The sequence below is a fragment of the Oratosquilla oratoria genome, chromosome 40 (assembly GCF_046742065.1).
Source record: "Oratosquilla oratoria isolate Oo_2021 chromosome 40, ASM4674206v1, whole genome shotgun sequence".
Taxonomy (NCBI): Eukaryota; Metazoa; Arthropoda; class Malacostraca; order Stomatopoda; family Squillidae; genus Oratosquilla; species Oratosquilla oratoria.
In genome coordinates this window covers 22,485,707-22,511,754 of record NC_134816.1, presented here as the reverse complement: position 1 = coordinate 22,511,754, position 26,048 = coordinate 22,485,707, and the positions used below count along the sequence as shown (strand labels likewise).

The window sequence follows — 26,048 nt, the reverse complement described above, 5'->3', positions numbered from 1 at the left end:
ACCAATCAGATAGCGCGAAATGAAGCCCTACCTTCCCTCCTTTCGCTCCGGCTGATAGCTTACAACTACCAAGGTACCTTCTTCCTCCTCATCCAACTCCCCCAGATACTCCTCCTCCATCCCTTCCTCCCTCTCTCCTCCCATCACACACCTTCAGCCACCATCCGCAAACGACGGCATCTCTTTGAATATTAGAACAGAAGAAGAAAAGTCGACGATGACCAAACATCGACGACATGACGTAGAAGTTTGTCGTTATATTTCCGGGTGTTCCTCCAAAAGAACGGAACTTTACTCTAAAGGAACCTACCTGGTTAATGCTGTCTACTATTAGTAGATTTTTATTAACTTTGTTAGTTGATTATATTTAATCGCCAGAAACAGCTTTTATTGGGACAAACAAAATCGTAGGTTGGCGCGATGAATCTGTTCGACATATCCTTCCAGATCTCTTCTTCAACAGCGATGGTAGTAATAATGATGATAATGATAATAATAATGATAATAAAATTAATAACAATAATGGTAATACTAATAAGAGTGATATTACTACTATTACTACTACTACTAATATTGATTATAATAATATTGCTACTACTACTACTACTACTATTACTACTACTACTAATAATAATGATAATAATATGATAATAATAAGAATAAAATCGTAATAAAATAATAGTGATAATAGTAATGATAATTATAACAATATTATAATTATAGTAATAGTAGTAATAACAGCAGTTAAAGAATAAATAAATGAATGAATGAATTCAGGTATTGCTTGGCAGGTTTCAGCCTATATATTGGACAGACTTATCCAGTGTCCTGCTATCTTAGGGCCCGCCAAAACTATGTGTATAAACTTAACAAACACAAACAAAACGCGCATTCATATAAAAAGTATTCACACAAGTTAGAATAAGATTAGAAAAGGGGAAAACCGAAAGACTTTTACTTTTGATCACATTAAGACTAATTAGATTATTTTTACACTGAAGAAAAAGGCCCGACAATACATCACTAAACCTAAAACCCCTAGATTAATCTGCTTCGTCGCTTCAACGTAGTTAACTATATTCAAACTCGTCTACTAAACCGCGGCGGTTCAATTACAATATCACCCAATGGAGGCGTTCACATACAACTGCAGTACCGCCGCGATTTCCGCGCGATTCAAACCGCTAGTGTGAACAGGCCTAATGCTTCTACCAAACCCAACATTCCGAACTGATTGGTTATCAGCGGTAGATTACAGTTTGAGGTGTAGCAGAGAAAGGATTCGTGGAGAGAGAGAGAGTGAGTGGGGGGAAGAGAGAGGGAAAGAGAAATAGAAACAGAGAGAGAAGAAAGATATAGATAGAGAGAGGGCAGAAGAGAGAGGGAAAGAGAAAGAGAAAGAGAGAGAACTAATATATAGATAGAGAGAGAGGGAGAGAGAGGAAAAGAGAAAGAGAAACAGAGTGAGAAGAAAGATATATAGAGAGAGGGGGAGAAAAAGGGAAAGAGAGAGGGAAGTGGAGAGGGGAAGAAAGAAGGAAAGAGAGAGGGAAAAGAGAGGAAAAGATAGAGAGATAGAAAGAGAGAGAGAGAGAGAGAGATAGCAAAGCTAAATGATGAACAAAGAGATCATAAACCTAGACGAATGTTAGACACACTGTTGGAACGTTCTTAGCTAAGTCTAGATATCTGTAAGCGATGTCATGTTCTAGTTATTCAAATGGAGGTTGGAGGTAAGATGTCGGAGGAAAAATACCTCAGTGTGAGAACCCCCTAACTCTTTAAGACAACACGTTGAAGCAGAGGTGAGAGCGGGAGGAGGAGGAGGAGGGGGGAGGCTGGGGACGTGGGTGTAAAAGTTTGCGTGAGCAGATAGGCGTTTGCGTGCTTCCTCATATTAAAGAACGAAACTAAGCGGTGACGGAGACGTTTACAAGAGGACCAACAAGAGGAGCTGGTAATGTGACCTAACTCTGTATTCAAACGGATTGTGTCACAAATTCCTCTTTGACGACGGTGTCTTGGGGTCTTCAGGTTTGGTCTGAATAGAAGACTGGGATTGCAAATCACTGCGCATGCGCTGTGTACGCGGAAGTCTGCCATTTGTGATATTTTGTAAAGGATTTTCTTGATTTTGTTCAATTGGTTCTATTGGAAAATATAACGGAATCCTACTGTACTACAACAAAAGAAATAATGATAATGACAAAATAATGATAGTAATAATAATAATAATAATAATAATAATAATAATAATAATAATAATAATAATGATAATAATAATAATGATAATAATAATAATAATAATAATAATAATAATAATAATAATAATAATGATAACAATAATAGCAATAACAATAATGATGATAATAGTAATAATAATAATACACACATACATACATATACCAAAGGCTTTTTCCCCCTTACACGGGAGGTAGCCAAAAGACAAGGGCATAGAGACCACTCCCATTCCGTCCCCTACATACTCCACTCCCCTCTACCCTCTTTCCTCCCTCTTATCTTGGCACCTTCTGGATGACGGGTCATCCCTGCATCTTGGTCACTGCCCTGAGTCAGAAGCAGTATCACAAGACACAGCACATCCACAGCAAGGCCGCTTCATTATTTCGGCGACCCCCTCCCCCTCCGTCCCCTCATGCAGAAAAGGAGAAGACGGGGAGAAATCCCTTCGGGCTGCGTCAATCTATTTTCCATACATACTCCCTCACCCCCATCTCCCACCCATTCTACCTCATGCATCACAGCATCATCCATACACAACCCTTCTCCATTCACCCCTATCTTCTGTCCTCTCCCGTCCTTACTCAACAACATTCCCCTTTCTCCCAGTGCCCCTTTTACCCCCATCCATCCATTTCATCCTAGGACGCCCCCTCATGGTCACTCCTTCCACCTCTGCCTTCCACACCTCTTTTAATAATTTTTCTTCACTCATTCTTTCCATGTGTCTAAACCATCCTTATACTCTTTCATCGATTATATCTCCCAACTCCATTTCCAACCCTGTTCTCCTCCTTACCTCCTCATTTCTCACTCTATCTAGCCTAGTAACCCTTATCATACTTCTCAGACACTTCATCTCAAATACATTCAAACTCCTCTCTTATCTCCCATGTTTCTGCCCCCGTACAGTGCTGTCGGCACAATCACTCCTTCATACAATCTCCTCTTAGCATCCATTCCCAAATATTTATTTCTCATTACACTTTTTAATCCACCAAGGCATTTACTAGCTTCTCTCAATCTACATTCTACCTCCACCCCCACTTCTCCCTTTCCTGTCACATTCGCACCCAAGTATCTAAAACTATCCAACACCCCTAGTCTCTCTCCCTTAATACTCACTTTCAGCCTGCTGTCACTCTCTCCCCTTGTACATCTCATCATCTTACTTTTATCCACATTTATCTTCAACTTCCTTCTTTCACACACCTTCCCAAATTCTGTCACTAACTTCCTCAATCTCTACTCTGATCCTGCTACAAGCGCAGTGTCGTTAGCAAACAACAAATGGCTCACCTCCCACTTTTCTCCATTTTCTTTAACCATCTCCAATCAATCCCCGACCCACTACCTTTGCATTCACCTCTCGCATCACCCCATTCATGCATAAATTGAACAGCCAGGGCGACATAACACATCCCTGACGAAGTCCCACCTTTACCTCAAATTACTCACTCTCTCCATTTCTAATCCTAACACAAGCTCTACTCGCGAAAAAAATCTTGACTGTTCTTAACAGCTTTCCTCCTATCCCATATATCTGCAGTACCTACAGTGCCTCCCTGTCTACCCTGTTTTAAGCCTTTTCCAGATCCATAAAAGACCAAAAAACATCCTTACCTTTCCCTATAGCTTTCTCACATATCTGTCTTACCACAAAAATCTTATCTGCACAACCCCTACCTGTCCTAAAACCACACTGTTCCTCACCAATTACTCCCTTTGTTCCTCTCCTAATCCTTTCAACAAGATCCTCCCCCTTAAGCCTCCCCAACTACACTTAACAAGCTGATCCCTCTGAAACTACTACACTCACACTTGTCCCTCTTTCCCTTGTAAAGTGGAACTATACAGGCACTCCTCCAGTCCTTCGGCACTCTACCCTCTGTTAAACAAATATTAAATAACCTCACCAGCCAGTCCACCATCCCTGTACCTCATTTTTTAGACATTCTGCATGGCATCCATCCAACCCAGGTACCTTACCTGCTCTCATCATCTTAGCTGCTTTCACCTCATCTTTCCTTATTTCTCCTTCATTTTCCTGACTCATCACGGTCATTTTTTTAGCATTTCCCACTGCAACTACTTTTCCCTCCCTATCCTCCTTCACATTTAGCAACTCCCTAAAATACTCTGCCCACCTTCCTCTCACTGCCTTCTCTTCCATTATCATCTCTCCATCTGCACCTTTTACTTTTTCCTCTCTACTTGATTCGCCTCCTCTTCCTCTTTTAATTTCTTTCCAAAACATTATTTATTACTTTCAAAATTTTCTGTCATACTCTTATCCCCATTTCACATCTGCTCTCCTCTTTGCCTCCTTTACCTTATGCTTTACTTTTCTTTACTTTGTACCTCTCATACGACTCCCTCGTCCTAATCTGTAACCAATCTATGAAAGCCTGCCTCTTCTCTTCTACACCCTTCTTCACTTCTTCATCCCACCAGTCTACCCTTCCTTCTATTTTCTCCCGTCCTTGTAGTTCCCCACACCATCTTTGCACACCTTATGATTCCCTCCTTGAACCGTTCCTATTCCTCCACTCCTAGTTCTACTCTATTCTTCACTCCCTCCCACTCCTCGCAGCTTCTTATACTCCTCCTTAAGTGAAGGAATAATAATAATAATAATAATAATAATAATAATAATAATAATAATAATAATAATAATAATGATAATAATGATGACAAAATAATGATAGTAACGATAATAATAATAATATAAACAATGGTAATAAAAATAATAGGTGTTAAAGAGCCTATGTCAGGAGTGCGGGATTCGAACCCACAAGCGAATAATGCGAGACCAGCACGCTTTCGGTCACACCAGCTAATAATGATTATATATTAGTAATGATAAAAATAATAATAGTTTTGGTGCTGTGAGGTTATTGTTAGGTCCATCTGCGTTTATGGGTGCTTTGGTTTTAGACAAAAGGAATGTCAATATACATCCTCTTAGTTTTTTATTGAAACTGGCTCTTGAACTGCATTTTTTGCTAGCAAGTTTGTTGCCGTTTCTTGTGATAATTTTAGTATGTGTATGATTGTATATATTTTATATCCATCTCCACCAATACTTTTCTGCCTTTCAGTATTTAATATTTGTTGTATAATTTTTCTTTCTGTATACCAATAAGCTTATACAGGAGGTAGCCAATAAAGACATCTTATTCCCATCACTCGTCAGTTGACCTGGTCAGATAGCACTGCAGCATGGCAGGAAGACAGTACGTTCACAAGGAAACTCATTTTTCATGGAAATTCTGAGGGAATCGACAGATTCAAAGACAATTCCAATGAAATTGGCTTAAAATAATTTGAAGAGTAATATCAAATTCAGTATAAAATTATCAAGCACTATACAGGAAGAGACAAACGAGAAATATTATTTTTCATTGACAACAGTGGTACGGTACAGACCAAGGTCTAAATATACACAGAGGGAGACTGTCGTTCGTTCCAGCCGAGTCGGAGTGACTGGTTCATGGCGGACGAAGTAGACTCCAAGGCTACATTAATTTCGTGTTACAGATTAACTGACATCGGTATATTTTGCAAGAGCACGCCACACACAACAAGCAACTCTCACAATCAAATTGATATAATAGCATTTGTGAAAAATGATAGCGAGAGCCCTGGATTACTAGAAAAATATGTATAAATGGCCAGGTGAAAATGACATGTGCAGAATCTGCAATTACATGCCATAGAAAAAGTATATTTAATTTAAATGCATCAGAGCTTAACAAGTATCCCAGTATTCAGAAAACTGATTGAGTCATTATCCCAGGACGTTGCTAAAATAAAAAATGATATTTGTAGCATCATAACTGAGAACAATCCGGTGACAGATCTGCATATCGGTAGAGAATATGGTGGTCTGTTTGGGTTTTAAGATAAGGATAATGTATGATTCTCCAGGTTTTGTATTAAAGGCTACTATGAACGCTGGTTATCTTCGGTACCGGATATCTGAGGTAGTAGTTTGGTATTTGCATGGGTCCAGTCAGCTAGTCTCTCCTTATCGTGCAGTCGAGTTGCTGCCCAAAAGTACGGTACCAGCACATTCAGTTCGTAAAGGTAGATTAGGAGATATGTAAAACACAGTAGACCCTTCGGCCGGGTAAGATTATTTGGCGTGGACAAAGTGAATTATGTAACATCATTTCCCCTTGCAGAATTAATTGTAGTGGTATGACTTCGTTACAAGGCAGTCGGAATGTAATTTGTGAAGAGTGCAAAGGGCTCCTACCTGCTGGGAATAGTCATGCTACAATCAATCATGACAAGTTGTGCATTTGTTTGCATCGTGTATGGAAATAAGTCGTACCATTACAAACCAACCTGATACGTATTCCGTCAGGACAATAATGAGTAAGTCCTTTCGCTACAGTGGCGAATCTTACATATTGTATATTTTTAATAGGCGACCTTACCGAGCGTACATGAAAAAAAACTAGCTGTAGCGAAGGAGTTCGTAACAATCTACAGTAATGTAAGATGATCCGACGAAACGTGTCTGTTTGAACACAATGACTGCGAATGTCATTTTTAATTAAGGTTTGAATATTTCTCTTACTATTTTCAGTCCTTCTGACAATTTCTAGGTTTATGAAAAAAAAAACTTCATCGATATCATTAGTGAAGGAATGGTTTACGTAATATACAAAGGATATGTAAACAGCAAATGGTCTGAATTTCTCATTGGAAGATTTTATAAAATGATGCTGACAATAAGGGTTAGGACGCATACGATATAAAATTAAATTCTGATTAGAAAATTGTCACGGTGTGAGGATCAAAATAGAATTAACTGTAAAGTTGCATTAATAATATGCATGAGTGTACGAGCTGCATGATCGGATTGCCAAACGAGTACACAAAGGATAAATGTTTGATTTTGTACACGAGATAAATTGATCAAAATTAAGAAATTGCAGCAGTATGTACAATGAAGATAAGAACTTAATAAGTTTAACCCATTTATGATATTTTAATTTTAATTTGGATAAAGTTAAAGAGTGTAATCATGGTTAGCAGTGTAAACGAAGTTTAGATCATGAAATCTTTCATGCATTGTGAAGGTCTGTAGAGGTAAACAACAGCACTGTCAGATAATGCAAGATAGGACTGGCGACGACAGTCAAGTAAGGGGATTGTGTCATTGACTCTGAAAGTGGGGCCCTTTCTGGAATGAAAAACTACGTTTTGTAAGGTCAAGCAGGTGTTATACGCAATTAGAAATAAATATGGCACCAGGAAAATGCCAAATTGAGGTCATTTTCAATTTACGAGAATTTGGTTTGACGTCATGCACCTCATTATAGCCACGAATTAATGGACTACTTGTTACAGAAGTTGTTGGATCACGTAAGAAGACACAGACTGTGGTTAATGATAAGTCCAAATTTACAAATTGAGATGGTTTAAAGTGCGAAAAACATCGTCCTGGTTGGATTAATGTTGAATCATGGCTTCAGCAAGCTCCAGATCAGATGATGATTACTGGTTTTTTGGCAAAATCACAAGTGAACAAGCAAATGCAATTCTTCTCAAAGGTAAGCAAATAATGAAGGAATAGGGTTTATGAAATTCACTTTGTGTGAGTTACATGGATGTCTTAGTGTTTGTCACGTATGGTGAAGAACCCTTTGTCAAAGGAGTCAAAGGCTTTAAGTGTGGGAGGTGTTTTCCTTAACTGAATAGAATAATTTGGAGATGGCCAGGTAATTTCAGGTTTGCATGTCTTCTCATGGAGGGTGGAGATTAAACTGTTTTCATAATGTTTTGTGATTCATATATCTGACCATCATTTGCCAAAGAAATCATTTCCGTGTTGATCTGTGGGTGAGTGTCCCAAAAGGAGTAGGTGTTCTTTTGGGTTCTATTCCAGCATCAAACAAACACATTTTTCATTTCTTTCTTTTTTGTATTTAAAAGATCTATTTTTTTCAATAGAATGGTCATAAGTTATAATAGGAGCTATTGGCTTACCTATTCTAAGCTTACCTATTTCAAGCTAACCTATTTCAATTACATGGGAGGTTAAGAGACTTCTTATAGTGCTCCCATCTCAACTCCAATCATAAGGTATGGATTAATGAATAGTTTCCAATTTCTATTTCTGCAGTTTTATCATCAATGTCTCCTTTCATTCACTTACTTTCCTCTTGATAAAGAATTTCTTCTTAAAAATACTTATCCAGTTTGTCCTTAACCCCATCCATATGATGACGCCTATGTAAGTGTCATGAGGAGCAAGTGGGTACGTGAGGATGCCAACGTCGGCATCTTGATTATATTTATTGTAACTGTTCCTGCGTGACCCCCATACTCTATAAACTGGCTTCATCATATTTTCTATGGTTATCAAATTTTACTGGTGAAAGAGAAAACGATCAATACAGCGGTGACTATATTTTTTATAATGCGAGTATTATGACGCAACATCGCACGTCTGTGAGATTTTGGCCCGGAGTGAAGGGGTTAAAGGCTCCTATGGTAGGGGCTGTAACAATCTCCACTGGAAGACCATTCCAATCATTGACCACACTTACACTAAATGAATTGCATGTTAAATATCTGGTTGCATCGTTTTGGAATTTTACCTTCTTTTGAATCAACCTAGCAATCCTGGTCTCTCTTGCAGGAGACTCCATAGCCCCCAGGTAACCAGAAACAGCCACCTAGCAGCCTGTAGATAACTTAGGGAAGAAATATTGTGCTTTTGTCTAGGGCTTGTTAGTGTGGGGTGGTGTAGGATAAGGTGCTCATTGTTCCTGTTATTGAAGAGTTTTTTCCAGGCTGTGCTACATTGACTGATTGATGCTTGTTACCTCCTCCCTTAGTCTATCATTCACTTACCTCGGTGAAAGTAAAAGAGCTTAAAGCTCATAAGGGGTATCTCATCTTAACTGTTTTACAGTCTTAAACTGGTCACATCTGTTTTTAAACATATTTACACTTGTAATCACATTTTCAGTAAGGCTGTTCCACTTATTCACTACCCTTAAATTAAAAAACTTGTTCCTATTTACAGTAAATTTTTAGAAGTATACACTTACGCGATATAGTAATAGAAAATTAAATAATAATTTTGTAAATCATAATACATTTACCTACTATACATTATTCTTGGTGGAAATCAATAATAGAAACAAACGTAGCTGCTTTGACTACTTGACATGTCATCTTTGTTTTGGTTGTGGTGGAGGTCATAGAAATTAAAGTATGCTAAATTTCGTCTATTTTAACCCAACCTAACGTACCTAATCTAACCTAACCTAACCTGCATTTATTAATGTGATACCTGTAATTCTAGAAGTCATCAGGCTGTCATCATAGTCTCCAACCTCCAAATCTATCAAAACAAAGATGGCATCTAAAGAAGTCTATGCAACTTCATTTGTTTCTGCATAGCTTTTAGCAGTGTTTTTTGATATTGATTTCTGCCAAGAAAAATATGTATTACATTGATGTATTATAATTTACAAAATACTTAATTTTCTAATGCTATACTACGTTGGTGTACACTTTTATAAAAATACCCTTTTTACTGTTTGGTGGCACAGTTTCGTTAATTGGAGGGAACCAATGTAGGTCAGTGAGAGCCAGTGTTATCCACTCTCTAGGTGACAGACTGATTAGTCTCACCGCTCTATTCCTTACTTATTGCATTTTTCTATGTAGATAATTGGGTAGACTATAATATAAGGAATAGCAGTAGTCAAATCTAGTAAAAACGATTATGTACAAGCATTTTTGTAGTTTCATCATCAAAATACTTTCTCACAAAGGCTATATTTCTCAAGTGGTATCCAGATATTCTCACAATTTTGTTTATTTGTTCTTAACCCCTTCCATACGGTGCCGCACACGTAGGCGTCATGGGGAGCGAGTGTATTCGCGAGGCTGCCATATCGGCGTCTTGATTATATTTATTGTAGTCGTCCCTCCATAATGACATTCTTTCTAATTCTTTTGTAATCGCATTTTCTATGGTTATCAAAATTCACGGGTGAAGAGAGAACGATCGATATAAGCGGTGACTATATTTTATGATGCGAATATTATTACGACACGTCGTACGGCTGGCATTGGCTGCTGCCACCGAGATCTAAGTCCATGACGCCTACGTGTGCGGCACCGTATGGAAGGGGTTAAAACAGTAAATTGCAGTCCACCATCACTCCTAGGTCTTTGACAACATTTGTTATTTGCACTGGCTTGTTATTGATGTTTAATTGAGAAGTGTCGAGTCTCCCTCCATCACTTTGTTTCCCTACAATTAAACACTTGGTTTTATCATCATTTACTTTCAGTTGTTTCATCCACATCCAGCCATTTATGTCCATTATTGTTTCACTTAGTTTCTCTTCAATATAGCCTACATTTTCTATTGACATATGTAGTTGAGTGTCTACAAGCAATTTAAAGGTAACCTCATATTTCTCAAGAAGATATAGTTCACTAGTGTATATACAAAATAAGATGGGGCCTAGTACACTACCTTGGGGAACCCCTCTTTCGGATGTCTTTACTTCAGAAAATGATTTTCCTATTTACACACAACATGCTCTCTTTTGTAAATAACTCCTTAAGTACCCCGATGCATCACTATCTATGCCTATTGACCTACAGTCATTAAGTATATATAAATGATATAGACCATGGACTAAAATCTACTGTTTCCAAATTTGCTGATGATACAAAACTGTGCGGAGTGGGAAATGATCACTTAAACCAATTAGATATTCAAGAAGATTTAGATAAATTACAGCAATGGTCTGAAAAGTGGCTAATGAAATTTAACACAAGTAAATGCAAGGTAATGCACATAGGTAAAAATAACAGTAAGTAAGATTACAAATTATTTGGAAATTTGTTAACAAAAGTGGATAGTGAAAAAGATCTCGGCGTAATTATCAGTAACGACCTCAAATCATCCAAGCAGTGTATATCAGCCTCTGAGAAAGCAAATAAGATTCTGGGACTGATTGCACGATCTTTTGATTTCAAAAGTACATCACTCATTAACAAGCTATATAAATCGTTAGTTCGTCCAAATTTGGAATATGCTGTTTCCGTATGGTCACCGAATCTCATTAAAGACATTGACAGACTGGAAAAAGTACAACGGCAAGCAACAAAACTGATTCCAAATATCAAGAATAAATCATACGAAAATCAACTAAAACATATGAATCTGTTTTCCCTAAAAAAGCGTAGACTCAGAGGTGACTTGATACAGGTCTTTAAGATTCTAAAGGGAATTGACAACATCAAAAGTGACAAAATTTTCACATTGAATGAGAATCAGACAAGAAACAATGGTCTCAAACTGTTTGGAAATAGATTCAATTTGGAAGTAGGTAGAAACAACTTTGCCAACCATGTAGTTAATGAATGGAATAAACTTCCTGCACAGGTAGTGCAATGTAGTTCAGTTTGAAGCTTTAAGAATCATTTAGATAAACACCTAAGCAAGATGCTGTAATGATTATAATTTATTTTATATTATTTGTTTTTGTTTTGTTATCATTTGTCTGTTTGATTTTCATTTATTATTAGTTATATGTCAATTTATTATTATTTACTATTTACCTGTTAATTATTTAACTATACCTATGCATTTATTTATGTATTTTATTTGTTATTTACATTATTATAGTTTTTATTTATTATTTTATTATTATTATGATTTTTTTTTTGCATCCAACCTAGATATGGACCAAAAGGTCTCCTGTCGGCATGCTCCGCCTTTGTAATCCTTTGTGTGTACAACTGTATCAAATGCAGCATTTAGATCTAACAAAATCAAGATGCCACACTTTCCTTCATCCATTAATACCAATAGATCATTAATTGCATAATGCATAACTTTCAGTAGAATAGAGTTTTGTGTAGGCTGATTGATTGTCAGATATTACATTCACTGAGTGCATGTATTCAAGTAATTGATCCAAGATCATATTTTCCATTACTTTAGATAAGATTGATAAATTAGAAACTAGTCTATAAGAACACACACACTGGGTATCCAAAGTGCCCTTTAATGTAGGCTTAACCATCGCTCTTTTTTCCAAGACTGGAATGACATTACTTACAATGCTCTTATTTACAAGATCAACATAAATATTGATAGTTTCATTAAAATTTCCACTGTATAATATATGTATTGGAACCAGGTCGTTTTCACAATATGTATATTTCATTAGTTTTATAATTGACTCAACCACACTGATCCACTAAATGAAAAGCTAATAGTTTGAAATCTTGAACACAAATAAATAGCACCGTTTTTTGGTTTATATTGATTACAAAGTTTCCAACAATATTTCTAATTTTATTATCAAAGAAGTCTAAGAGTTTATTAGCCAAGGCCTCATCAGTAAACCCATCTGGTAATTAATTTTTCTTTTTACTGTCCATTAAATCATCCAGTATTATGTATAACTTCTGTATATCGGATCTTGCTTCATCTGTCTTTCATCTATAATACTACTTTGTATATTCATTAGTAAAAGACAAGATGTTAACCCGGAGAGTAGCAACAAGTGGAGTTCCACAGGATTCAGTGCTTGCATCAATAATGTTTTTTGTCTATGTTAATGACATGATGGAAGGAATAACAAGCTATGCCAACATGTTTGTAGATGATGCAAAAATCATGAGAAGGAGTGAAAAATGAGGTGGACGGAAGAATATCGCAAAAAAATCTATATACTATTTTTGCATGGAGCCAAGAATGGAAAATGAAGTTCAATACAAAAAAATTCACAGTACTGGAAATGGACAATTGCGGCAAAAGGCCATCCTTAAACTATTCCTTGGGAAGTGAACATTTACAAAAGCAAAAGAAAAGAAAGACTTGGGAGTCTTGATTAAAGACCTGTCACCTAACAGGAATATCAGGGGACATAAAAAACTCAAAAAGGACAGTTATAGAAAAGATCTGAAAAAAAAATGGCTTTCCACACAGAGTGGTGGATGTCTGGAACAAATTGGACAAAACAATAGTGTTTGTAAACACCATACATGAATTTATGAACAAACTAGATGTGAGATACAAAGATGGGGCACCACGAGCATAGCTCCCCTTCCTGTAGAATACGGCTAAGTAAATGCACACATACACACACAAATGCCTCTTTATAAGGGGGATTAACTGAGTGAATGCCCACACCCATTTCATACACATTTAACACCCCATCCCATTTCAGGAGTTAATACCTTTCTAATTTTCGTTTATCCTCACAACTAACAGATGGAGGGCGAACTGGTTCGTTCCTGGTGCGGGAAAGCTGTTCTTCACCCGGCAACTATGTCCTTTCATTTATTGCAGAAAGTAGCCCACTCCACATACTTATTCAGAAGAAACAGGATGATATTTTCTTTAATTTAGGTATGTATTTGTATGATTGTAAGGAGCATAGAATAAGACTGTTGAGGAGCTATCTCATGTTGATTTTTTTTACAAATATCAAATGGTATAGCACTGGAAGTATTCCAGCATGGACCATGTGGCCCTCCTTAGTTTTATAGGAAGTAGTGTAAATGTTCACTTGAGTAGCTTTACTTGTTTATTTCTATGATTTTGTAGTGAAATCTTGGGAAGATTTAAGCCATGAGCTGGTGTTTTGATTGATCAGGAATTTCTAATCTTTGCATATCCCAAACTTTATTATTTTTCCTTCATACAGTCCTTGACCATGAGTCACCCATTTTTCATGGGCTAGACACTTTGATTGGTCATTACTGCCAAAACCCTGTGGGAAAATCGGAGACTGTGCTGTCATGGCCTTGTTCAGGGAGTCCAGTTCCTCCAGATGTCAAATTAAATGGCTCCTCCAATCTTCTTCATAGGGCTACATCACAAGGTATGGAGAAGATACATAGGGCTTTCTTAGTAATCTCTTTGAATATGATATATCCATGAATTTTGTTGCTCATGCCAAAGGGATGGACTATGGGGGTAGAGGCAGGTAATGTATCTCATCCTGTTTGAGAAGGTACATGTAAATTGCAAATATTTCTCTTTGAATGTGGACTTTTTTATGTATTCCTTAAATTTCTTAACATATAACTTTAGCGAATTGTAACCCAGTCATCTATGTTAATATGTATCAGGTTTGTATAATACTGGTGCATTTCAGGTAATGCTAAAATTGTATACGAACTTCTGAAGCCTGGCTACAGGAATATTGATGCCAAGAATGATAATGGACAGACTGCATTGCATATTGCAAGCTTGGAAGGCCACGAGGCAATCGTGAAGATCTTACTAGAGTCGAATGCTTGCGTTAAGGCCCGTGATTTTCAAGGATTTACACCACTTCACGTGAGAATGAGCGTTTTCAATATTTCTCATTGTAAACTTGGTATGCCTGTAATGGATTGTTTTCCTTTTTTCTTTTTTTAGTCAACTTAGAATTATTTTGATTTATTTTCAAGGTATGATTTTTTACTCAGTTCCCTTTCCCTTTTTTTCAATTTTTTCGGTTTTATTGATTTAGCCACATTGACATAATTTAGAAACTTCCCAAAAGTCTTTAACATTGTTTTGTTTCTGTTCGTTATGATTTATGATTATTTTTATGAAGTTTTAAGTTTATAGTTTAAGGATGTGTGTGTGTATTGCCCCTGCAGCATGCTTGTCAGTACAATAGACCAAAAATAGTAGAACTGCTTGTCACCCGCGGCAAAGCTAATGTCCAAGCAAGAGCTTCCGTCAAAGGTACTGCACTTTAGTTGTTTGTTTGTTTTTTGAGTTTGTTTAATTTGACTTACCTTAGATGTTTGTGTATTTACCAATTTGTAATAGGCATCAGTGTCCATTGGAGTATTTGATTAAGAAATGAATAGAAATTAAATTGTAAAGAAGAGAAGTAGAAATGGCTGATTATGTTAATGAAAACAGATGCAGTGGCCTTGCATGAAGCAGCCGCTTATGGACACTTAGAATGTGTGAAGATGCTACTCTTCCTAGCTGCACCGAACAACCCTCGTAATGTGGATTGGGAGACACCTGCCGATCTGGCCTTAAAGAATGAACACATGGATTGCTACCGTGAAATTGGTAAGCTGAAGTCTGTTGGTATTTAGAGAAATGTTTTTTATCCATTATTTATTTACCAAGAGGCTTCTTCCCCCTTATAGGGGAGGTAGTCAGCCAAGGCATGCACTCATCCCAACCCATTCTATTCCCATCCATCACCTGTTTGTTTCTCTTATGTAGGGATTACAAGGTTGGATAGAGTGAGAAATGAAGAGGTGAGGAGGAGAGCAGGAGTGGAAAAGGAGATGGCAGATAGGGCTGATGAAAGATTATTGGGATGGCTTGGACACATGGAAAGAATGAGTGATGAAAGATTAGTAAAAGAGGTGTGGAAGGCAGAGGTGAGGGGGTGAGTGAACTTAACCCCTTCCATACGGTGCCGCATATGTAGGCGGCATGAGGAGCAAGTGGATACGCGAGGCTGCCATATCGGCATCTTGATTATATTTATTGTAGTTGCCCCTGCGTAATGACATACTCTCTAAACTGTCTTCATCACATTTTCTATGGTTATCAAAATTCACGGGTGAATGATCGATATAAGCGGTGACTATTTTATGATGCGAGTATTATTACGACACATCGTACGTCTGGCCGCTAATGCTGCCCGCAAGATTTTGGCCCTTACTGAAGAGGTTAAAGAAATAACTGAGGATGAGGTGGATGGATGGGATGAAGGGAGCATTGAGAAAGAGGGGAAGTCTATTGAGGAAGGAAGGGAACAAGCCTTTAAATAGGGATGAGTGGAGAATGGCTGTGTATGGATGATACTGTTATGCAAGGAAGAATACCTTTGACTTGACTACTTCCCTTATAAGGGTGAAAAGGCCCTATGTATACAAAGATATTCTTTTTTTCAGCATCCAGCTATCTTATGGAGTAAAAAGGTCTCCTTTCAGTATGGTTTGTGACTGTAATTCATTGTAATGCTAAACGACTTTCTTTGACGTTGGTTGGGACTTCATTCTGAAGGGGGTCAGGGTATTTCAGTAGTCCAGCTTCCTTTTTTCGACCTGTTTTTACATAATCTTACTTTACTGTTGTCTTTAACACCACGTTCAATTTTCATTTTTTTTGTTCTGCTTTGTTAGTCTGTACTGAAATACACATACATATACCAAGGCTTTTTCCCCCTTACAAGGGAGGTAGCCAAAAAGGAAAAGGCATAAAATCACTCCCACCCATTCCATCCCTGAAAATACTCCATACTCCTCCACCCTCCCTCTTATCTTAGCACCTCCTGGATGACGGGCCATCCCTGCACCTTGTCCACTGCCCTGGGTCAGAAGCAGTGTTGCAAGACACAGCACATCCACAGCAAGGCCGCTTCACTAAATCGGCGACCCCCCCCTCTCTGTCCCCTCATGCATAAAAGGAGAAGACGGGGAGAAATCCCTTTGGGCTGCGTCAAATTTTGCTCACACATACTACCTCACCCCCCATCCCCCCCGCCCATTCCACCTCATGCATCACAACATCATCCATATACAACGATTCTCCATTCACCCCTGTCTTCTGTCCTCTCCCGTCCTTCCTCAACAGACATTCCCCTCTTCCCCAAAGCCCCCTTCACCCCATCCATCCACCTCATCCTAGGATGTCCCCTCATGTTCACTCCCTCCACATCTGCCTTCCATACCTCTTTTACTAGTCTTTCTTCACTCATTCTTTCCATGTGTCCAAACCATCCTAATACTCTTTCATCAACTCTATCCCCCAACTCCCTTTCCACCCCCGTTCTTCTCCTCACCTCCTCATTTCTCACTCTATCTAGCCTAGTAATCCCCATTATACTTCTCAGACACCTCATCTCAAACACATTCAAACTCCTTCTCTCTTCCTCTCTTATGTTCCATGTTTCTGCCCCATACAGTGCTGTTGGCACAATCACTCCTTCATACAGTCTCCTCTTAGCATCCATTCCCAAATGTCTATTCCTCATTACACTTTTTAATCCACCAAGGCATTTACTCGCTTCTCTCATTCTACATTCTACCTCCACCTTCACTCCACCTTTTCCTGCCACATTTGCACCCATGTATCTAAAACTATCCACTTCCTCCAGTCGCTCTCCCTTAATGCTCACTTCCAGTCTACTGCCACTTTCACCCCTTGTACATCTCATCACCTTACTTTTACCCACATTTATCTTTAGCTTTCTTCTATCACATACTCTCCCAAACTCTGTCACCAACTTCCTCAATCCCTCCTCCGTTCCTGCAACAAGCGCAGTGTCGTCCACAAACAACAGCTGGCTCACCTCCCACTTTTCTCCATTTTCTTTAACCATCTCCAATTCCTGACCCACTATCCTTGCATTTATCTCTTGCACTACCCCATCCATGTATAAGTTGAACAGCCAGGGCGACATAACGCATCCTTGATGAAGACCCACGTTTACCTCGAACCACTCACTCTCTCCATTTCTAATCCTGACACAAGCTCTACTACTCTCATAAACACTCTTGACAGCTCCGAGAAGCTTCCCTCCTATCCCATATATCTGCATAACCTCCCACAGTGCCTTTCTGTCTACCCTATCGTAAGCCTTTTCCAGATCCATAAAAGCCCAGAAAACATCCTTCCCCTTTCCTATGGCTTTCTCATATATTTGTCGTACCACAAAGATCTGATCTACACAACCTCTACCCATCCTAAATCCACACTGTTCCTCACCAATTACTCCCTCTGTTCCTCTCCTAATCCTCTCAATCAAGATCCTCCCATAAGCCTTCCCAACTACACTTAACAAGCTAATCCCTCTGAAACTACTACATTCACACTTGTCCCCTTTCCCTTGTAAAGAGGAACTATACAGGCACTCCTCCAGTCCTCTAGCACTGTACCCTCTCTCCAGCAAACATTAAATAACCTCACCAACCAGTCCACCATCACTGTACCTCCTTTTTTTAAACATTCTGCATGGCATCCATCCAGATCAGCAGACCAGATGCCTTACCTGCTTTCATCATCTTAACAACTGCCTTCACTTCATCCTTCCTTATTTCTCCTCCATTTTCCTCACTCATCACATTCATTTTCTTAGCATTTCCCACTGCAACTATCTTTCCCTCCCTATCCTCCTTCACATTTAGCAACTCCCTAAAATATTCTGCCCATCTTCCCCCTACTGCCTTCTCCTCCATTATCATCTCTCCATCTGCACCTTTTACCTTTTCTTCTCTACTTGATTCGCATCCTCTTCCTCTCTTAACTTCTTTCCAAAACATCTTTTAATTACTTTCAAAATTTTCTGTCATACTCTTACCCCACTTCACATCTGCTCTCCTCTTTGCCTCCTTTACCTTTTGCTTGACTTCTCTTTTCTTTTCTTTGTACCTCTCATATGACTCCCTTGTCCTATTTTGTAACCAATCTGTGAAAGCTCGCTTCTTCTCTTCTACAACCTTCTTTGTTTCCTCATCCCACCATACACTACCCTTCCTTCTATTTCCTCCTGTCCCTCTTGTTCCACACACCTTGGACACTTTGTGACTCCCTCCTTGAACCATCCCCATTCCTCCTCCACACCTAGCTCTACTCTATTCTTCACTCCCTCCCACTCCTCCTTCATCTTCTTCTTGTACTCCTCCTTTTCCTCTTCATTTAAAGAATTCACTCTAAGCACCTCCCTACCTTTTGTCACCTTCCTCTTTCTCCATCTATCCTCCACTCTCGACTTACCTTCCACCAAAAAATTATCTGATATTCCCCCACCCTCTCCCCTTAGCACATGTACATCCTTAACTCTTCCTATCATAATCCTATTTACCACTACATAATCCATCAACGCTCTATCTACCACCCTTCCATCCACCACCCTCTCCCATGTGTACTTATGCTTGACTTTCTTCCGAAACACTGTATTTGCTATCATCAACTCTCTAGACACATTTCCACCATCAACTCTCCACTACGATTCTTTCCTGGAACTCCACATTTCCCAACCACTCCATCAATTGGACCATTTCCTACCCTAGCATTAAGGTCTCCCAGTACTATTACATTGACATTTCTCCCTAAATCCTCTATGCACTCATTTAAATCTATCCAAAAGGCCTCCCTTTCTTCTACACTCTTCTCACTGCCAGGCCCATATGCACTTACAAAGACCCACATCTCCTTTCCCAGTTTCATCTTCATCCACATTATCCTTGAGGAAACCTCCTTCCACTCCACTACCTGTTTACCTATCTCTTCACTTACTAGAATAGCCACCCCTTCCCTCCCTCGCCCTCTCTTCGCTCCTGATAACCTCCCACTTACACTCCCAAACTTACACTCACCCTTCCCTTTCAACTTAGTTTCACTCAAAGCCAACACATCCATCTTTCTTCTCACAAACATACTACCTATCTCTTCCTTTTTACTCTCATCTGTACCACATCCACGCTCATTAAAAGACCCAAACTTTAGGGTGCTGTTCCGAAAACTCCCAGACCCTCTTATGCCTTTACTTTTTCGTTTAGGAATGTCCCCTGTGGGGCTACAAGGAGAAGGATGCCTAGTCCCACTCCCCGTCCCTTTCTTCTCGCCTCTTACGATCCAAGTGGAAATACTTGGTGGCAGTATTCTTTTCCCCCACCACAGGAATTCTCATGGTTTCATCTCTTTATTTTCAATATTTTGTATATTACTTGTCATCGAAAATAAAACTTATTGGGTCAGGAATTCTCATGGTTTCATCTCTTTATTTTTAATATTTTTAAGTGAATTTAAGTTTAGAAAGTTCTAATGCATAAACTTCCTTTTCAGTTCATCACAGGCCTCCGGAGCCCATGTACCAATTGGAAGAGTTTTACCATGGTATGATTCATAGGGATGCCGCACATGAGCAACTCCAAGCGGATGCCGGAAATGGTCATTTCCTGGTACGCAAAAGTGCCAAGAAACAGGACATATATGTTCTCACCACAATATTTGAAGATCACCTATATAATTATGAGATTTCTGTGATGGTGAGTTTGTGTGATGACCTTTTATGTTACATGATTTTATCTAATGGGTTTTCATTTGTTTATAAGGGGGTAATGAGTTTCAGTACATGTATAATATATTTTGTCTTGTTATATCACACAGGAATGTATGTATTTTATCGATGATGGGCCCATCTTTACCAGTATAGAGTATCTGGTGGACCATTATAGGCGTATTATGGACGGTCTTCCTTGCTGTCTCACCATTCCTGTACCTTCATCACAGCCTGTCCCTGAAGAACAGGTGCCATGTAAAGATATGATGTTCTCAACCTTAAAAAGAAATCAGGTAAAGATTGACCAAAAATGAATAGTTTATAGTTTATATTCTTTCGTAATAACACTTTAAACCGGTAAATTTGTAGTTAATGCTTTGATACTATTGTCATGTGCTTCTGTTTTGTAGAATATAGTCAGAATATCTGCTTCTTTTTCAGTCTTATTTTTTTTGATGACATAATGTTTGTACCATACTTGATGTCACATGAGACATCAATTGTGGGATGAAGTGGATAGGAGGTAACTGAAAGAATACAATATAAAGATGAAGCTGGTGATGAAAGAAATTAAGTAAGCATAGGAAGGTCGATTGACCCTAGATTCGTATCCCTGTTTTAGTGACACATAGTTTGTTTCACCGGTCCAATTGGACTGGCTGAGGAAAAGTAAAAAAACATACATACATACATATACCAAGGCTTTTTCCCCCTTACAAGGGAGGTAGCCAAAAAGGAAAAGGCATAAAATCATTCCCACCCATTCCATCCCTGAATACACTCCACACCCCTCCACCCTCCCTCTTATCTTAGCACCTCCTGGATGACGGGTCATCCCTGCACCTTGTCCACTGCCCTGAGTCAGAAGCAGTGTCGCAAGACACAGCACATCCACAGCAAGGCCGCTTCATTAAATCGGCGACACCCCCCTTTCCGTCCCCCCATGCATAAAAGGAGAAGATGGGGAGAAATCCCTTCGAGCTGCGTCAAATTTTGCTCACACATACTACCTCACCCCCCATCCCCCTGCCCATTCCACCTCATGCATCACAACATCATCCATATACAACCATTCTCCATTCACCCCTGTCTTCTGTCCTCTCCTGTCCTTCCTCAACAGACATTCCCCTCTTCCCCAAAGCCCCCTTCACCCCATCCATCCACCTCATCCTAGGACGTCCCCTCATGTTCACTCCCTCCACATCTGCCTTCCATACCTCTTACTAGTCTTTCCTCACTCATTCTTTCCATGTGTCCAAACCATCCTAATACTCTTTCATCAACCCTATCTCCCAACTCCCTTTCCACCCCGTTCTTCTCCTCACCTCCTCATTTCTCACTCTATCTAGCCTAGTAACCCCCATCATACTTCTCAGACATCTTATCTCAAACACATTCAAACTCCTTCTCTCTTCCTCTCTTATGTTCCATGTTTCTGCCCCATACAGTGCTGTTGGCACAAGCACTCCTTCATACAGTCTCCTCTTTGCATCCATTCCCAAATGTCTATTCCTCATTACACTCTTCAATCCACCAAGGCATTTACTTGCTTCTCTCAATCTACATTCTACCTCCACCTTCACTCCACCTTTTCCTGCCACATTTGCACCCATGTATCTAAAACTATCCACTTCCTCCAGTCGCTCTCCCTTAATGCTCACTTCCAGTCTACTGCCACTTTCACCCCTTGTACATCTCATCACCTTACTTTTACCCACATTTATCTTTAGCTTTCTTCTATCACATACTCTCCCAATCTCTGTCACCAACTTCTCAGTCCCTCCTCCTATCCTGCCACAAGCGCAGTGTCGTCAGCAAACAACAGCTGGCTCACCTCCCACTTTTCTCCATTTTCTTTAACCATCTCCAATTCCTGACCCACTACCCTTGCATTTACCTCTCGCACTACCCCATCCATGTATAAGTTGAACAGCCAGGGCGACATAACACATCCTTCCCGAAGTCCCACCTTTACCTCGAACCACTCACTCTCTCCATTTCTAATCCTGACACAAGCTCTACTACTCTCATAAAAACTCTTGACAGCTCCTAGAAACTTCCCTCCTATCCCATATATCTGCATAACCTCCCACAGTGCCTTTCTGTCTACCCTATCGTAAGCCTTTTCCAGATCCATTAAAGCCCAAAAAACATCCTTCCCCTTTCCTATAGCTTTCTCACATATTTGTCTTACCACAAAGATCTGATCTACACAACCTCTACCCGTCCTAAATCCACACTGTTCCTCACCAATTACTCCCTCTGTTCCTCTCCTAATCCTCTCAATCAAGATCCTCCCATAAGCCTTCCCAACTACACTTAACAAGCTAATCCCTCTGAAACTACTACATTCACACTTGTCCCCTTTTCCCTTGTAAAGTGGAAATATACAGGCACTCCTCCAGTCCTCTAGCACTGTACCCTCTCTCCAGCAAACATTAAATAACCTCACCAGCCAGTCCACCATCACTGTACCTCCTTTCTTTAGACATTCTGCATGGCATCCATCCAGACCAGGTGCCTTACCTGCTTTCATCATCTTAACAACTGCCTTCACTTCATCCTTCCTTATTTCTCCTTCATTTTCCTCACTCATCACTCTCATTTTCTTAGCATTTCCCACTGCAACTATCTTTCCCTCCCTATCCTCCTTCACATTTAGCAACTCCCTAAAATATTCTGCCCATCTTCCCCTTACTGCCTTCTTTTCCATTATCATCTCTCCATCTGCACCTTTTACCTTTTCTTCTCTACTTGATTCGCCTCCTCTTCCTCTCTTAATTTCTTTCCAAAACATCTTTTTATTACTTTCAAAATTTTCTGTCATACTCTTACCCCACTTCACATCTGCTCTCCTCTTTGCCTCCTTTACCTTTTGCTTGACTTCTCTTTTCTTTTCTTTGTACCTCTCATATGACTCCCTCGTCCTATTTTGTAACCAGTGTGAAAGCTCGCTTCTTCTCTTCTACAACCTTCTTTGTTTCCTCATCCCACCATTCACTACCCTTCCTTCTATTTCCTCCTGTCCCTCTTGTTCCACACACCATCCTTGCACACTTTGTGACTCCCTCCTTGAACCATCCCCATTCCTCCTCCACACCTAGCTCTACTCTATCCTTCACTCCCTCCCACTCCTCCTCCAGCTTCTTCTTGTACTCCTTCTCCTTTTCCTTTTCATTTAAAGAGTTCACTCTAAGCACCTCCCTACCTTTTGTCCCTTTCCTCTTTCTCCATCTATCCTCCACTCTCAACTTACCTTCCACCAAAAAATGATCTGATATTCCCCCACCCTCTCCCCTTAGCACATGTACATCCTTAACTCTTCCTATCATAATCCTATTTACCACTACATAATCCATCAACGCTCTATCTACCACCCTTCCATCCACCACCCTCTCCCATGTGTACTTATGCTTGACTTTCTTCCGAAACACTGTATTTGCTATCATCAACTCTCAACTTACCTTCCACCAAAAAATGATCTGATATTCCCCCACCCTCTCCCCTTAGCACATGTACATCCTTAACTCTTCCTATCATAATCCTATTTACCACTACATAATCCATCAACGCTCTATCTACCACCCTTCCATCCACCACCCTCTCCCATGTGTACTTATGCTTGACTTTCTTCCGAAACACTGTATTTGCTATCATCAACTCTCTAGACACATTTCCACCATCAACTCTCCACTACGATTCTTTCCTGGAACTCCACATTTCCCAACCACTCCATCAATTGGACCATTTCCTACCCTAGCATTAAGGTCTCCCAGTACTATCACATTGACATTTCTCCCTAAATCCTCAATGCACTCATTTAAATCTATCCAAAAGGCCTCCCTTTCTTCTACACTCTTCTCACTGCCAGGCCCATATGCATTTACAAAGACCCACATCTCCTTTCCCAGTTTCATCTTCATCCACATTATCCTTGAGGAAACCTCCTTCCACTCCACTACACGTTTACCTATCTCTTCACTTACTAGAATAGCCACCCCTTCCCTCCCTCGCCCTCTCTTCACTCCTGATAACCTCCCACTTACACTCCCAAACTTACACTCACCCTTCCCTTTCAACTTAGTTTCACTCAAAGCCAACACATCCATCTTTCTTCTCACAAACATACTACCAATCTCTTCCCTTTTACTCTCATCTGTACCACATCCACGCACATTGAAAGACCCAAACTTTAGGGTGCTGTTCCGAAAACTCCCAGACCCTCTTATGCCTTTACTTTTTCATTTAGGAATGTCCCCTGTGGGGCTACAAGGAGAAGGATGCCTAGTCCCACTCCCCGTCCCTTTCTTCTCACCTCTTACGATCCAAGTGGAAATACTTGGTGGCAGTATTCTTTTCCCCCACCCCCGGGAATTCCCCCACCACAGGGAATTCCCCCACAGCAGAAAATGAATACTCAGAGAAATGGTACAGGACAGCAGCAAGGGGTTGGGGGACAGCATAACGGACAGACAGTCATAGGGGTATTGGCTGCTTGTTATTGTGGCAAAGTAGCATGCAGTTGATACTTTAGGGTCTATATGGGGCACCCCTACGGACCAGAGCCACACATCATTTTGTCTACGATAGAGGAAAACTCTTCATAGAGAAATGATGACAGTTTTATACTAAAAAAACATGTACTAATATTAATTTTATTGGCCTGAAAGAGTACAAAACTGAAAAAATAGATCAATTTGCATGCTATCAGAGCAAGTAATGAGGTTTTTCATGAATGTAGAAAAATATACTAAGGGAGGATTCTGGGAATTTTATGGCAGGAAATTAAAATCGTAGGATAAGCACCAGTTCACCTGGAGTAGTGATACCAATCTAGGGTAACATGTGAGAGGTAAAGAAGAAAGAGAATTGTCACAAAATGCAGAGAGTAGATTAGATGTAATGTGGGGTAGGTATTTGAGAGGGAATTATAAAAAGAATACATACATACATATACCAAGGCTTTTTCCCCTTACAAGGGAGGTAGCCAAAAAGGAAAAGGCATAAAATCATTCCCACCCATTCCATCCCTGAATACACTCCACACCCCTCCACCCTCCCTCTTATCTTAGTAAAAAGAATAAAAAAAATATATATCATGGAAGAAAGTGAAAAGAGTGAAGATGGGTGTATCGGGTAAAGAGAAAATGAAGGATGCAATTGGACATGTGATGAAAGTGAAGCCAGTCATGGGAAGATGTGTAGACTATTTCAAGGATTTGTTGAATGTAGAAAAGCTGAGGATAGTAGGGTTTGAATAGTGGCAGTGGAAGATGCTGGGAAAATGACTAAAAGTGACTGTCAGGAAATAGATTTAATTTGGAAGCGGGTAGAAACAACTTTGCCAACTGTGTAGGTAATGAATGGAATAAACTTCCTGCAGAGGCAGTGCAATGCAGTTCAGTTCGAAGCTTTCAGATAAGCAAGATGCTGTAATGACTGTCATTTATTTTATATTATTTGTTTGTTACTGCTTCTGACCCAGGGCAGTGGTCAAGGTGCAGGGATGACCCGTCATCCGGGAGGGAGGGTAGAGGGGTGTGGAGTGTATTCAGGGATGGAATGGCTACCTCCCTTGTAAGGGGGAAAAAGCCTTGGTATATGTATATATGTATGTATTTGTTTGTTTGTTATTATTTATCTGTTTTTATGATTTGCTTGATTTTCATTTATTATTTATGCCAGTTTATTATTATTTAATATTTACCTGTTTGTTTACTATTTAACTACACCTATGCATTAATTTTACCTTAATGCTAGGGTAGGAAA

General features: G+C 39.6%; 1 protein-coding gene across 4 annotated transcripts in view; it reads left to right on the top strand.

The window, feature by feature from the left end:
* The first annotated feature begins 6,445 nt into the window (after positions 1-6,445).
* The window catches only part of Shark (SH2 ankyrin repeat kinase), a 34,190-nt gene continuing 14,587 nt past the window's right edge, over positions 6,446-26,048 (top strand). The window contains exons 1-9 of one of the 4 annotated variants that reach the window (XM_076177203.1): positions 6,446-6,624; positions 7,606-7,808; positions 13,517-13,654; positions 13,953-14,129; positions 14,406-14,590; positions 14,899-14,986; positions 15,170-15,328; positions 20,063-20,265; positions 20,387-20,572. In XM_076177203.1, the coding sequence (XP_076033318.1) occupies positions 7,721-7,808; positions 13,517-13,654; positions 13,953-14,129; positions 14,406-14,590; positions 14,899-14,986; positions 15,170-15,328; positions 20,063-20,265; positions 20,387-20,572 (1,224 nt within the window). In that variant the 5' untranslated portion in view covers positions 6,446-6,624; positions 7,606-7,720. Of the gene's footprint in view, positions 6,625-7,355; positions 7,809-13,516; positions 13,655-13,952; positions 14,130-14,405; positions 14,591-14,898; positions 14,987-15,169; positions 15,329-20,062; positions 20,266-20,386; positions 20,573-26,048 lie in introns of those variants that run through there. The other 3 variants (XM_076177204.1, XM_076177202.1, XM_076177201.1) reach the window with 3 other exon arrangements.